The sequence below is a fragment of the Pinus tabuliformis genome, chromosome 5_2 (genome assembly GCF_031772625.1).
Source record: "Pinus tabuliformis cultivar Carrire ecotype Pingquan chromosome 5_2, CPIR1, whole genome shotgun sequence".
In the NCBI taxonomy this organism is placed as follows: domain Eukaryota; kingdom Viridiplantae; phylum Streptophyta; class Pinopsida; order Pinales; family Pinaceae; genus Pinus; species Pinus tabuliformis.
Genome location: NC_142306.1, coordinates 1,042,620,069 through 1,042,636,262, shown reverse-complemented (window position 1 = coordinate 1,042,636,262; position 16,194 = coordinate 1,042,620,069). Strand labels below are relative to the sequence as shown.

The 16,194-nt window shown below is 40.0% G+C and overlaps 2 protein-coding genes across 2 annotated transcripts in view; one reads left to right on the top strand and one right to left on the bottom strand.

Annotated features, from left to right (window-relative positions):
* Positions 1–16,194, bottom strand: part of LOC149162803 (HEAT/U-box domain-containing protein) — a 407,100-nt gene that overhangs the window by 251,872 nt on the left and 139,034 nt on the right. The gene's annotated exons all lie outside the window — the stretch shown is intronic.
* Positions 4,024–8,361, top strand: LOC149162805 (uncharacterized). Its single transcript, XM_089437617.1, has 3 exons — positions 4,024–4,159; positions 7,931–8,007; positions 8,131–8,361. The coding sequence occupies exons 1-3, from the start codon at positions 4,024–4,026 to the stop codon at positions 8,332–8,334; spliced, it is 417 nt and encodes a 138-aa protein (XP_089293743.1). The 3' UTR covers positions 8,335–8,361.

Below are 16,194 nucleotides of genomic sequence, written 5' to 3'. Positions count from 1 at the left end.
AAATTGCGATGTAGTTGGCCTATGGTTGGGTGGAGAGTGGAAGTCCCTCCATCAGTCGCCCATCAATTTAAGACACAAACAAGTATATTACAATGTATTTTTAAATCATGAATTGTGATCTTCAATGCTATGCTTATGACTCGTATGAGATCTTGTGTGTTTCTGACTTGTAAAGAATGTATGGACTATGTTGTTCAAAATTGTGTTCATGATTGATATGAGAAACTGTCTGCGCTCTCTCATGTGACAGCAATGGCTTATGAATATAGTAGCTATGTTTTTTCAAAGGAATAGCAATGTCTGATAGATGGACAACTACTTTTCTTGTACAGTTATGAGAACATGTGTGTTCATAGTTAGTCAATTGATAATCATAGTGCTTTGAGCAAATTTAACCAGATTGCAAGTTGTGCAAGGAAGCAATAGTGGATTATTAACAGTTTCATTGAATTGATGAAATGACCAAAGTCCTTGAAATAACGTGTTTTCTACATGAAATCTGGTGAACAATATACATGGGATTAATTGATAATCCTCTTAATTAAGGCGTTTAATCAATGTTTAAAACATACCAACCCAAGGAAGTGATGCTAAAGAAATAAAGAATATCAACACGAGGAAGTCAGTATTGGGGAAGTGATCCCAAGTGATACCCGCGGGAAGTGATCCCAGGGAAAATGGTACCCGTGGGAAGTACAATCCTAGGGAGTGCAATAATGTGGAAGTGTTCCCGGGGAATATGGTACCTAGGGGAAGTAATATTGGCCTGAGGAATGTGAAACCGAGGAGGAAACCAATAGTTGGGCCCCTAGTCTATTGCGCCTTCGACCCATCAAACCCCAACCTGTCAGTCCCCGGAATATAGCCTAACACAAAGAAGAGGTATGACCATCCAATGGCGGAACCCAGATCTACTGAAATAATGCCACTAGGTTGTCAGGTTGTCGAACCTTCAAAACAATTTAAGTGGATAGTCGTGTGAGGAGGCCCGATGTAGATGGGCCAATATCAACCTTCGACCATCACCCAAATCACATAATACACGCCAAATGAAATTAGCCAATGTCGATAGACCCAACCTGATTTGACGTGTATATGTTGAAAACTGGATGTTTAATGTTGTAACAAACACTTATTACAAAACTACTTTATGTTGAAATATTAGTTAAGCAATTGTAGATAGAACATAAATCAAATGCACAATAGAATATTGAGTCCCATGATTGAATGACTTAAATTTCTTTTTAATAATAATATAATAATATCATAAAGAGGATAATAGTAATAATAATAAAAATGTTGCAGGACTCGTACTCGTATAAGACTCATCCGACTATTGACTTGGTGAATCATATAAGACTTTGGAACGACCCGTATAAGACTCGTATAAGACTTAGCAAAAAACAAAAACAAAAAACTTTAAAAAAATACGATCTCCAAATCAAAATACGAATTGAGTGGGTCCACAGGTCTTATGCGAGTCCTATGTTGATTTGGGGTAGCATCGGATGTGCTCTAGCCACGAAATTTGGTGGAGAGGTTGGGGCACATAAGATCTCCAATACCCAGAAAGGGTTTGGGCAGATTCTAAACGGATCAAGAGATATTAAAATAATTAATATTTTTAATGGAGTCCCTAAGTCTAAACTTAGGGAAAATAAAAAAATTAATGTGTATTAATATGAATCTGTGTTAGAATGGTCCAAAAGACATGGATCAAGCCAGTTCTAATCTTAGCCGTTGATTAGGGACTTGATCTCGGTGGTTGAGATGTCAACAAGAAAAGTATAAGAGGAGGCTTGTGGGGCACTTGGAGGAGACAGTGAGGGAGACCAGTGAGTTCAATTTCTAGAGTGAGGTTTGCTGAGAAATTGAACCAGAGCTCTGGAGAGCAGTCAGGAGGTAGCAAGTATGAAACAGAGAGACGGGAGATCAGCGCAGAAGAGGCAGACGCAGAGCCAGAGGAAGCCACGCAGAAGCAGCAGAGACTGCACAGAGACAGAAGGGCCTACGTCATCCACGCAGAGGCTGTAGGAGTGACGCAGAATCCCAGAGAGGCTACGCAGAGCCTCAATAGGCTGATGTAGAGGGTTTCAGGCTGACGCAATGGGTTTCAAGCTATAGCAGAGGTCAATAGGGCCTACGTTGGGTTTAGAAAAGTGCTAGACGTTTGTCTATCTGTGGATAAGCTAGTTTGGCACCCTGTTGTACAAGAAAATTGTTGAATAATAAAATCCTCCCTTGCCGCACCGGTTTTCCCACATTGGGTTTTTCCGGGGACATTAGTTCAAAATAACTGTGTCAAGGTGTGCATATGTTTGTTTCTATATTACGGTGTGATATCTGCAACAATATTTATTTTAATGTTTGTTGAAGTAATTTCATGAATAACTTATGATGAAATAAGTAGGAGAAGTAAATCAGTTATTGCAGTGATAGAATTTTCACATGGTATCAGAGCAAGTAATCAGAGACAGAAAGGGAAAATCAATTATGGGTCGAGACCACGATGCAGAGGCATCCACCTCAGGGGACTCACGCAGATTTTCAGAAGATTGCACAAGAGAGAGAGAGATTTCGATTTCTCTATGTTGGCTTCCAAGTTGGAAGAAGTGGCATGCATGACTAGTGCTGCATCATCAGAAGTATGGTATATAGACAGTGGAGCCTCATGGCATATGACGGGAATCAGGGAGTGTTTCTCAGAATATCGAGAAGAGAAGATGAACTTTCAGATCACCATGGAGAACAAGGCAAAGTGTACTCCAGTAGGAAAGGGTACCATAGTTTTTCAGACAAAATCGGGAGAGCAGTTCCGTGCCACAAATGTGTTGCATGTGCCAGGATTGGGGATGAACTTACTTTCCGTGTCACAACTACAAGGCAAGGGCTATGACGTCTACTTCATCAAGGAAAAGATATACGTCAAACACCCGAGCTGGAAAAAGAAAGTGCAGATCGAGATCAAAAGTAACCGGTTATACAGATTACAACTAGAATCTCCAATGGCACTAATAGGCAGTCATGGGGACAAAGACTTGAACGAACTATGGCACAGAAGGATGGGTCACTTGCACCATGTAGCTCTGAGAATTCTCAGGAGCATTGTAACAGGAGTTCCACATCTGAGTACAGAACGAGATGATGTATGCAAGGGATGCGCTCTAGGAAAGTATGCCAAGGCGGCATTTCCTAGGAGCAACCACAGGGCCAAGAGTGTACTAGGATTGATACACACAGATATCAACAGACCTATGTCCGTCAAAGCTCTCAGCGATGCCAAGTATTTCCTTACCTTCATTGATGACCACTTGAGGAAAACTTGGATCTATTTTCTGAAAACCAAGGATGAGGTTTTCTGTCGATTCAAAGAGTTCAAGGCTCTAGTGGAGAATCTAACAGGTAAGAAAATAAAAGTCTTGCGCTCAGATAATGGTGGAGAATATGTCGATAAGGACTTCACTGATTATTGCGCTAAGGAGGGCATCAGAAGAGAGTGGAGAGCTCCCTACAATCTGGATCAGAATGGGGTGGCAGAAAGGAAAAACAAGACTATTGTAGAAGCAACTAGGGCCATGGTGTACGATCAAGATATGCCAAAATTCCTGTGGGCAGAAGCATTCAACACAGTTGTCTACGTTCAGAATGGGACTCCTCATCGGGCATTGGGCAAGATTACTCCAGAAAAAGTCTTCACTGGGAAGACACCTGAAGTCAGTCATTTCAGGATATTTGGGAGTTTGGCATATTGTCGCATACCCAAAGAAAAGAGGAAGAAGCTGGATCGAATTGCAGAAAAGAGGTATCTGGCAAGATATAGCGAGAACGCTAAGGCATACAAGATCTACCTTCTAGGGAGCAGGAAGGTAGTAGTACGACGAGATGTAAAGTTCATGGAGGACAAAGCTTTCAGAAGATCTCGTAAAATGCCTTCCAAGGAGCAGTCGAAAGAGGATGCGTTGGTCATGCCTCTTCAACCAACGGAAGTGAAGAATCCTTCCTCAGATCAAGAAGATTCTCAGGATGAGGAAGAGGAGTGAACAGAAACACCTGTTGGCAGAGGAAGAACCAGCATGGAACTTTGTTAGGTTCTGCGTGATGCAGCGAACTTCATCGAAGAGCCAAGGAATAGTAAAAGGGAGCAAAAACAGCCAGACAGGTATCAGGCGTTAGTAGCTCAGGATGGAGAGCCTGCCAACTTCAAGGAGGCAGCTCAGCATCAGGTCTGGCTAGATGCGATGGTGGAGTATAACTCTATAATGGTAAACGATGTCTGGGAGGTGGTGTCAAGGCCTCAAGACAGATCTGTGGTAGGTTCAAGATGGATCTACAAGATCAAATTTGTTGCGGATAGCAGTATTGAAAAATACAAGGCCAGGTTTGTGGCTAAGGGGTATGCTCAAAAGGAAGGGATTGACTATGAGGAAATCTTCACCCCAATAGCCAGGTATACATCTATTAGGACTGTGATATCTCTTGCAGCCCAGATGGGATGGGAGATCCACCAGATGGATGTCAAGACGACATTTCTAAACGGGGTAATAGAAGAAGAAGTATACATTGAACAACCAAAGGGCTTTGAAACTCATGAGAAGAAGTCTCATGTATGCAGACAGAAGAAAGCCTTGTATGGGCTAACGCAGGCACCAAGAGCGTGGTATGGTTGAATAGATGGCTACTTGCAGAAGATGGGGTTTGTCAAGAGTGACACGGATCCAAATCTCTACTAATTGGTCGTAGAGAGCGAGCCACTTGTCTTAGTATTATATGTGGATGATCTCTTCCTCACAGGATCATCCAGACTCATTGAAGACTACAAGAATAATCTAGCCACAGAGTTCGATATGAAGGATCTGGGATGAATGCACTATTTCCTAGGGTTGGAAGTTTGGCAGCAGAAAGGAGAAATCTTCCTTGGGCAAGGAAGGTATGCTACAGAAATCCTGAAAAGGTTCGGGATGGTAGAATGTAGACCTATGGCTACGCCACTGATCACCAACTGGAAAAAGATTGATGCATCAGAAGACAAGGATGTCGATCCCACCCTATACCGACAGCTCATAGGGTCCCTGATGTATCTAGTCAATACCAGGCCAAATACTTGCTACACTGTCAACACCCTCAGTCAATTCATGGTGGAACCAAAGAGGGCTCACTAGGCAACAGCCAAGCACGTTCTCAAGTATTTAGAGGGAACAGTTGATTATGGCTCTTGTACAAGGGGAAAGATATCAAATTGAGTGGATTTACTGATGCAGATTGTGCAGGAAGTTCAGTGGATTGGAAAAGTACCTCTGGGTATTGTTTCAACATTGGATCAGGAATAACCTCCAGTGCAGTAGGAAACAGAAGTCCATGGCTCTGAGCTCATTTGAGGTAGAATATATGGCAGCAAGCACAGCTTCGTGTGAGGCCATATGGCTTAGAAAATTGTTGGTAAACCTATTCAGAAGAAATATGGAGGCAACCAGGACCATGTGTGATAATCAGAGTTGCATCAAACTCTATGAGAATCCAGTATTTCATGATAGGTCAAAGCATATTGATATCTAGTGTCACTTTGTCACAGATTGTGTCCAACGAGGAGCTGTACAGTTGAGCTACACTCCTACAGGGGAACAAGTGGCACATATCCTCACCAAGGCCCTTGGAAAGTCAAAGTTTGACTACTTCAACGAAAAGATGGGGATGGTAAAGAACCCCTTTCAGAAGTAGTGTGTTAGCAGCACGAATGAAGAGGGATTTGCAGTGTAGATGCAATGTTGGGAGAAAGGACCAACAGCAGCACAGATGCAGAGGGAGTTGCAGTACAGATGCAGTGTTGGGAGAAAGGACCAACAACAACATAGATGCAGAGGAAGATGCAGTGCGGATACAGTATTGGGAGAAAGGACCAGCAACAGAACAGATGCAGAGGGAGTTGTCGTACAGATGCAGCAATGGCAGTAGCAGATCATGGACAGCAGTACAGGAGGCAGCAGTACAGAGGATTATTGCTAGAGCACAATCCTCGCTAAGAGGGAGTGTTGATTTGGGGTAGCATCGGATGTGCTATAGCCACAAAATTTGGTGGAGAGGTTGGGGCACATAAGATCTCCAATACCCAGAAAGGGTTTGGGCATATTCTAAACAGATCAGGAGATATTAAAATAATTAATATTTTTAATGGAGTCCCTAAGTCTAAACTTAGGGAAAATAAAATATTAATGTGTATTAATATGAAACTGTGTTAGAATGGTCTAGAAGACATGGATCAAACTAGTTCTAATCTTAGCCGTTGATTAGGGACTTAATCTCGGCCGTTGAGATGTCAACAGGAAAAGTATAAGAGGAGGCTTGAGGGGCACTTGGAGGAGACACTGAGATAGGCCAGTCAGTTCAATTTCTAGAGCGGGGTTTGCTGAGAAATTGAACCAGAGGTCTGGAGAGTAGTCACGAGGCAGCAAGTACGGAACAGAGAGACGAGAGATCAACGCAGAAGAGGCAAACGCAGAGCTAGAGGAAGCCACGTAGAGGCAGCAGAGACTGTGCAGAGCCAGAAGGGCCTACGTCATCCACGCAGAGGCTGTAGGAGTGACGCAGAAGCCTAGATAGGCTGTGCAGAGCCTCAGTATGCTGATGCAGAGGGTTTTACGCTGACACAGAGGGTTTCAGGCTGACGCAAAGGGTTTCAGGCTGGCGCAGAGGGTTTCAGGCTGTAGCAGAGGTCAGTAGGGCCTACGCTAGGTTTAGAAAAGTGTTGGAAGTTTGTCTATCTGTGAGTAAGCCAGTTTGGCACCCTGTTGTACAAGAAAATTGTTGAATAATAAAATCCTCCCTTGTTGCACCGGTTTTCCCACATTCGGTTTTTCCGGGGACATTAGTCCAAAATGACTGTGTCAATGTGTGCATATGTTTGTTTCTGCATTACGGTGTGATATCTGCAGCAATATTTATTTTAATGTTTGTTGAAGTAATTTCATGAATAACTTATGATGAAATAAGTAGAAGTAAATCAGTCGCTGTAGTGATAGAATTTTCACATCCGATGCGGGTCACATGTGGTTCTTCACGGCTTCAATACGAGTAGGTGGGTTCTATGCGAGTTTGGACGAGTACGGATAAAGACTATGGGTCTTATGCGAGTGACCCATCTCGCTATAGAACCTGTCAAGACCCGCGGGCAGTGTTGCACGAAGCGCCCCCCCCCCCCCCGGATCGAAGCTCCGAAGCGCGCCCCTTACGAAAGCGCCACGGAAGCGTCGTACGAAGCGCGCTTCGAAATTTTGGAAGCGCGCTTCGTGAAATTTTTAGCGCTTCCTGGAATTTCCGAAGCGCCGGCTCCGAAGAGCGCTTCGTACGGCGCTTCGGAGCAGGAAGCGTGCGCTTCACGCACGCTTCCGTACGCTTCGGCGGAAAGGGGCGCGCCGAAGGGAGAAAAACACTTTTTTTTTTAATTTTTTTTTTAAGTTATGTTCACTCAACCTTAAGGGGGTGGGTTAGGGTGAGGTTAGAGTGAGGTTAAGGTGAGGAATGAAAAGAATAAAGCCCCCATTCATTCCTCATTTTCTCACTTTGAGTTTATGAGAGTTGGAGAAGAGAAGAGAGGAGAGGAGAAGAGAAGAGAGGAAAGGAGAGGAGAAGAGAGGAGAGCTTGGAGGAGTGAAGAAGGAGGAGCTAGGAGAAGGAGGAGGAGCTTGGAGCAAGAGCTTGGAGGACTTCATCTACAAGAGCTAAAGAGGTAAGTTCAAACCCCAAATTCCCTAATTTTTTTGAAATTTTTTTTGTATTTTTCTCCTCCCTCTCCTACTCTTTCCCATTGTTTCTACTTGCTCCTTTATTTACAGGTTGTCGTTGTCCACCACCTATATCCATATTCCAAGATGGTGTTCTTTTGGCTTCTATGTATCATTCCACTCTTGGTTTTAATGATGGCAAGGGTGAGGAATAGAAGGGAAGAATCCAGAGGAGCCCAATTTGGAGGATGGAGTGTTGCGACTAGAGCAATTAGAGGATGCTCTTATCCAGGTATGTCCATTGTGGTATGAATTTTCCAATTTTCCCTTATAAAGCATTTCTCTAATTCATGATTTTTAATTTTTTTGTTAACTAGTGTTTTTTTTTTTGCATGAATTTTTTGAGCGATTCTAGGATGATGATGACCGTGTTGATATGCCACCACCCCCACCCCCATCTGGTCCCTTGGTTCCTAGGTTCCATGGTTCAACACCAACAGCAGGGGGTTCTTCTTCATCAGTTTCAGTGCCACGACTTCCACAGGCACCATCTTCTTCATTGCCACCACGTGGAGGCCCGCCACCACGTTCTATTCGTGGTGGAAGGAGGAGAGATTAGTAGATATATTCACAATCTACTACTTTTTTTCATAGATTACTCATTAGACTTGTAGACTTGTGAATTTGAATTTTGAACCTTTTTGGCTTGGCGGTGACCAAGTGACATATCTTGTAAACATTATTATTTGAATTTTGGACATGACAAATGTTGACAGTTGCTCACTTGCTAGATAAATCATAGTATGCTCTATGTTTATGTTTTATAATATGCTTAAATGTTTTATGTTTTATAATATGCTTAAAAATTTGATGTATGTTTGTAATAGCTAGAATATAGATGATTGTTGTACATACTAGTAACTACAATGGAATCATGGATGCCATATCTATCTTGATTTATGCAAAAATATGCATGTTTTCATGTCTTCTACAATTAATTTGGTATTTGGGATGTTTGTTTTGAGTATAAATGCAAAAAAATATAAATATATATATATATAGCAGACGCTTCCGCGGACGCTTCGCTTCCTAGATTTTTGGAAAATGACGCTTCGGCGTCCCCGCTTCCAAAAAACGCTTCCGCTTCGCTCCCGCTTCGTGCAACATTGCCCGCGGGTACTCGCGAGTCTTGTAAGAGTCATGCAACAAGGAATAATAATAATAATAATATTGATGATTAAGTCAAGGTTGAACTATTAGGATTGATTAATGATAAGTTAAGTGATTTTCCATTAACTATACTTGATTACCAATTGATGCAAGGTGATTTACTATTTCTGGAAACTCATGCTTGAAATGATAGACACAACTTTCTATTTTTGGAAAGCCACTCTAGAATTGTTAGAAATGAGATTTTATTTAAGGAAATTCATCCCCTAGCTGCCAATTTTCAACAGTATGCCATGTGGACCCGCAAATGGCGGTGGTGTGGCACTGTGCAAGCTCGGTGTGGCCACATGGGTACCACATAGATTCCTCTTGATGACATGGCCTCTTTAATGGACTAAAGATATAAGGGGATTGAGATAAAATTTAAATCATTGGAAAATTCTCGACAAGCTGAACGAGATGGTCGCATTCATTTTAGAATTTGAAGACTTTGACAAAAGAAGTTGTTGTAACCCCATCTTCGTAACATTCCTTGGAGATCAGTAAAAGCAAGTAGCACTCCCCAACCCAAGATGACATCAGGGGGTGGGAGGTGTTACATGGACAACCTTTTACTCACACGTGTAGGTTAAAGGGAAGCTTTTTGTTATGCTTTTACATTGAGATAGCTATGTTTTATGTCAACTTGTGACTATTAAACTTGTCAACACTTGAAGTTATGTTTTTAGGGCTTTTGACTCTAAATTAAGACAAATTTGAGTTGGTTGCCCTCATATATATAAAGGGAAGCCGAATTTTCTTGGAGCATTGTCACACAATCATTTCTCTCTTGCAAAAGGAGTGCGCACTAGTTCTTTCTCTCTCTCTCAGATGCAATGGATCACTCGGAAGTGAATTCTCTTGGGGAAGTTAAAATTGCATGGATAGGTTTTTTTTGGATTGATATACTAATACTTTGTTGAATGGTGCTAACTTATTGTGAATTTTTGTTATGAACATAAATATATCAATAAATAAATAATAACAAGTATAATTGATAATTACATAGGGGTGGTAGGGGGGAAGGGGTATTGCATTGTCCCAATAGAAAATCGATTACAAGGTATGATTGGGGATTGGTATCTATGACCAATAATCAAACCGAAATACACGGCCTGCTACAAGGTCTTCTACTAGCAAGAGCTAATAACTAATATCACCATACTTGGAGACTCATTGCTTATCATCCAACATCTTCACTATAGAATTTGGCCAAAAGCTAGTCATTTGGACAACCTTATGAAGAGAATCAAAGCACTGTTGGATGAATTTTCCCATAAAGAATTCTTCCATATCCCTAGGAATCAAAACACTGAAGCTAATAAGAATGTTAATTGTGCTTGCCAGCTTAAAGCTAGGCAACTTGAAATCAATGGGACTTAGATTTGGTGCAATCATCCTTAAGGATAAATATTGCACTAAGGATCAAAATGGCCAAAACACATATACATATGACTAATCATTGTCAATGTCTCTATAAATGATTGCTCCGTATGGGAAAAATTTGTCATTAGGAGGAGAGGAGCTTGATCTTCATCACGGCACCCAATCCTTACATTAGTCATGCTTGTAACACAAGCCTTATTACATCCCTATGTTCGACAACGATTGTCCCGCACAAGCCAAGTCGCACTTTGAAACTGTGACTGTCACTAGAAATTGCAATTGCGACTACAAGGGTGACTATAACTAGGAAGTGGGACTACAACCACAAGGAATATGGAAGGTCAAGAGTCATGAGGGTAGATGAGAGGTCACATGAGAAGGTGAAAGGTCACCCCCCTCATTTCTATAAAAATACCCTCATGCCTCATTTGTGGGGGACTTTAGCCATTGAGCTTAGACTAGGCATACATAGTTGATATGTGCTTAAGAGCTTGAGGCAATCAACTCTAGGCAGCTAGTAGGGTGAGTTGTGTAGAGGCTAGGATTTTGTATTGGATAATGGCATGAGCAACCCATGTTCCACTGTTGGGATTTAATGGCTTGCGTGATTTGTACTTTTTTTGCAGCAGCCCTAATAGGAAGTTTGTTTTGAGTATGGATTCTCGTGCATCTTTGTGATGGTTGTACTAGCTTTCTTGTATTTCCATCATGTTTGTATTTGTGCTTTCCTATGGGCATATGTTAATGGACTCATTCTTAAGTTATACGTTTCATGTCTTCTTTGAATCCATGCTTACTCATTCCACACCATATTGGTGACCTATTGTGGACTAATTTACAATTAACCTCTAGCATGTTCCTATTCAAGTATGTCTGAGACAGTTTCAGCTCACTAATCCTTCTTGTGGCATGCTTTTACTTGTTATTGTTGCCGCATCCTTGTATCATGTTCTGCAGGTTATTACTCTTGGGTTGACCTCACTCCTATAGTCTGGGACTTCTTTCCTACTCTTTCTCTAACATCTCCACATTTAACAGCCAGGAGTGAAACATTCATGGTGGCAGTCGAGCCCACATATCAGATAGGGCTCCTATCCCAAACGGTGTGAGGTCTAATTGGGACTTCACATCGTGGAGAACCCCTAGCTATTGGTAGTGCATTCTAGCCCGTCAACAGAAAGATGTGAAGACATTACGAGACAAAGAAAGATATCAAACCTTCTCATCAATAGGCTCTAAGGACAAAGCATTATAAAGAGGAAGGAAATGTTATGAACATAAATATATCAATAAAAGAATAAATAAATATTAACTAATAAGTATAGTTAGCCCCCAGGGGTGTAGCTCAATTGGTGATCGATGTAATATGAAGGCTTTATGAAATTTGAGGTTCAAATCCCTTGATTTACGGTCTGAGCCATGCGTGGGGGTGTGTATGGATTCATCTAGAGGTTATAGTGGTAGCAATTAAAATCGACCCCTTGTCACACAAGTACAAGCTTGGCCCAATTGTCGATTCTCTCTCTCTCTCTCTCTCTCTCTCTCTCTCTCTGTATATATATATAATTATGAAAGGACATGTATATATAATTATGAAAGGACATGTATATATAATTATGAAAGGACATGTTTGTTAGTTGGGACATGATTATTCATAAAAGAGCATCCCACCTAGTATTTATACGAGGCCATCATTTGTAACCAAACCATATCAACTTTCATTTATCATTCAATATATTATATTTTATCCTCAATGGATTACTTTAAAGTTTATAATCCAAGTCTTATGGATTATTTGATTGTGTCAGGTTTGGCTATCACATTGTTTTTCTTCCATTTTGCTAATGTTGTAGAATTAGACTTTAATGAAGTCTTCATGATATGTTGTATATTTGTATTGATCACGGAAACTTGGAATAGCATTCCTTGACCTTAAATCTCCACTTCGCAAAAGTCGTTAGGGTTAGATTGAGAGGTTTTTTTTTTTTCTCTCCATCCAAGGTCTTCCACCTTTGACATCAACCTTTCGACTCCATATACACCATTGATTAAAGGGGCTAGTCATTGTGTGTCAATTTTCTTTAAAATTTTATCTTCTCTTATTTTTCATGGTAAACTAAAGTTAGGGTTTTGCAAAATCTGCATTAAGTAGCATAAAACACCTTAAGTATTATATACCAAGGGTTAGGGTTTGCATATAATAAGTTGAAAAGGAAAAATATCCATTTTTATGCATTTCTCAGCAATAATTCTAGGGTTGACATCTAGGATTTCTTAGATATTTTGTGCATTTCAGCCATTGAACATTTTGCTTGAGCCTTTCTCTTGTTTTTTTATTTTATAGTTTTTGAGATTTTATTGTCTATCATCATTTAGGTTATTGTTATTATTGTTGTCATAAGTTTTGCATGTTGTAAATAGTCTTTATTTCAAACCTAGCATGTGTTTGGAATATATTTGAGCATCTTCAAGACTTGTCTCAGCCCTTCAGAATTAGCCACAGCTCTTTTGAACTTGCTACCTCATTTTCACCTAGAACACTACCTTATTGAATACATTTCTAGAGTCTCTCTTTAATAGGGTTTTGGTGGGATATTTAGCCTAGGATTCCTTGGGTTACTTAAATCACTAAGGCCTATCGGGGAAGCCCCCCTTGTGGGGATAATATCCAGCCACAAATCAGCAAGAGAACAACCACTAAGGTGATAGTGGTGGATGATCTTAATGTTTCCCTAGATCTAGAGTGCCTAGTGAGGCTTTGCATTAGGCTGCTAGATTTTCTAGTAACAAGACCCATGCACTAGATCCAAAAACTCTGAAATTCAAATAGAAGGTTTGCAACATACCATTTCCTATAAGGGGTCATGCCAATGACTGTAGAGATTCCATCACTCAAGCAATTAATCCAACTTCCAAAATTTCACATCAATCCCTAATTGCTATGAACTATCTGCCTTAGGGCTTATCTGAAATAATAAATAATAGAAGCAATGCTTCACTTTCCTTCAATCCAATTTCACCCAACAACCTATGAGAATAGATATCTATGAGTGAACTTCAATACCACAACACTACATCAACTAGGACACACTTTGTAAGGCATATAACAGAATTGATTTTTCTTATTATAACAGAACATAACAGTAGTAATTCTTCTCCTTTATCTTCAAGATGTGTCAAATCACTTAACCAATTCAATTATATGTTATGACAAATAAGCTTGAACAACAAGGATTGAAATCTGCTCAATCATGAAGATAACATAAGCTGAAAATCAAAATTGCAAGTACATAAAATGAGAACCGTTGAAAGCTTCATATATATACCAATTCAATTATATGTTATGTCAAATAAGCTTGAACAAGAAGGATTGAAATCTGCTCAATCATGAAGATAACATAAGTTGAAAATCAAAATTGCAAGTACATAAAATGAGAACCGTTGAAAACTTCATATATATATATATATATATAAGCAAAAGTACAAGTACACACCACAACTTTATCACAAATCTAACACAACTCTAGGTCTCCAAACCCTAACCAGGGAACTCATAAGAAAACTAGTGGTTGACCCTTGTATACCATATGACATATTTAATGAGTTGCTTCCCTCTATTATATAGCTGATCAATCCATCTGCATTATTTATGCTTCAAAATATCATGCATCAAAAGGTTCAATTTGTGCACCAAGCACCCAGACCAATTAATGTGTGGATGAGTCCGTTCAATGATTTTTCCTGCTCCCTTACAATTTGTTGCATTATTAATGATCGCTTGAACCACATTATTAGAACCAACATCATTAATTGATTTCAATAGGAGACATGCAATGTTTTGAGAAGATTCAATGATGGAAGAGGAGTCATGACTTGCAAGAAACACTGCACCACTCGCAAAAACACCAAAAGCATTTATCAAATGTTGGTTTCTACCATTGACCAATCATCTGATATAATGGATACCCCGCAATAACCCCACTCATCTGTAAACCATGTCAAAGGTCTATGAATCTTTGCTTTTTCTTTGTCTAATAACAAAGTTATAGCTTTCTCATAGTTGGGGCTCTTATATCCTTTTGGTGTTTCATTGATGGCCTTAACCAAATCATGCTAGTAGGGAGAGCGCGTCACATTGAATGGTATACCGCAAGCACAAAGAAACTGGACCACGTCATCACTTCAACCAATATTCACAAAATCTATTATTGTCCTTCTAGATATAGAGGTTTCTTAAGTACCAAGAGGAAATGAAGTGTGGCCACCAAATCTAGAGGTTGCACTTGCATCAAACTCAAATTTTTGTTTCTTACTTTGTCTTTTTTATGCAGCCTCCTCTATTTTGATATATTTTTCCTTTGTCCCATTGATACCTTAGGGAAAATTGAGATCCCTTTGGCATCCTTATTTTCGTCACTCTCCATTACCCCACAAAGATGCTTCCTCACATGGGTATATGAACCACAATAAGGTGTTCCACCATGACAATCATGAGGGCATATAAATTTGTAGGTTCCACCACCACTCCACCCCTCAATTTTTGCCATAAATTTCCACACGCACGTCAATGAAGCTTTTCCCCCTTGCATTTCACTGCCCTATGTTGATTTTTCAAGTGCAATAGATACAATCACAATATTTGTGAACTATTGGTAATTACTTCGAATGATATAGATGTTTTAACAATTTCAATTTATCACTATGCAATTACACTTCAAAATTTCAACCATAAACCATAAAGACAGTAGAGATCACAATGCACAAAAAGAGAACATAAGTTTTACCTTTGGAAAACCCACTTGGGGGATAAAACCATCAACCTTTAACTTAGAGAAATTCTTCATTTCAATAAGACATACATCTAATGTTGCTAGTCAACTATGACATCGACAAGATCAACAACTTATGGTCAAACCTAATCTCCAGCCCTCAAATCAAACCAAGTAAAACTTCTACTTTGGCCTTCTCAAATTTGCCCAAAAATTCGTCCTACATAGAATATGCTCCCCAAAAGCTGCCCAGAATTTCGTCTTGCCCAGAAAACAACCAAGAAATTCGGCTTGTCCAGAAAACTGCCTAAAAAGGTCACATGTGAAATCAAAGAGAGAGAAATGCGAGCTAGAGAGAGATCTTCATCCTTTTGTTTTTTGTTCTTCTTCTTCCTCTTCTCCTTTGCTTAGATGCCCAAAACTTGTCTTTCTTGTGTGATGGTCGAATGGTGCCTTTGTGGAGAAGGTCAAATGCCTTTATATAGAGGTATGCTTGTCCAAAATGGGTGTGTCTCTTCACTGGGCCGACTTGACTAACTTGAAGCCAAAAATTCAAATTTCAAATTTTGAAAGTTTCTCTTTTAAACCTAATATAAAGAACATGTCTTATATAAATTCTTTAAAGGGCTAAATAATCAAAGTAACATTAAGAACATGTCTTTCAAATTCTTTATACATTACAAGCATTAAAATATAATTAAGAAGACCGACCATAGCTATACAATTCAACACTCCCTCTTAGCTAGGGAGGTATGCATAATCACTGGACAAATGTTCTTCATTGTGAACAAATTTCTCTAAGAAAAGGTTACAACAAATCATCACCATAATCAAGTCAGAATTGTGACACATGGTAATCCAATAGTATCAACCATTTACCATAATCGAGTCAATCATCTTTGACACATGGTATATCAATTGTACCATCATTCGGTTCAGTATTGTTATCCACCAAAAGTGGTTGACCCCATAAGAGAACTTTTCTCCTACATTTGTCTTCAACCGACAGCCAACAACCCTTGACAACCGCCAGTGTAGCCGATATATTGTGCCAATTGATCGCCGCTCCCTGAGCCAGTCATATGTTCCCTCGCCATCTATTGAGAGTGTGTGTT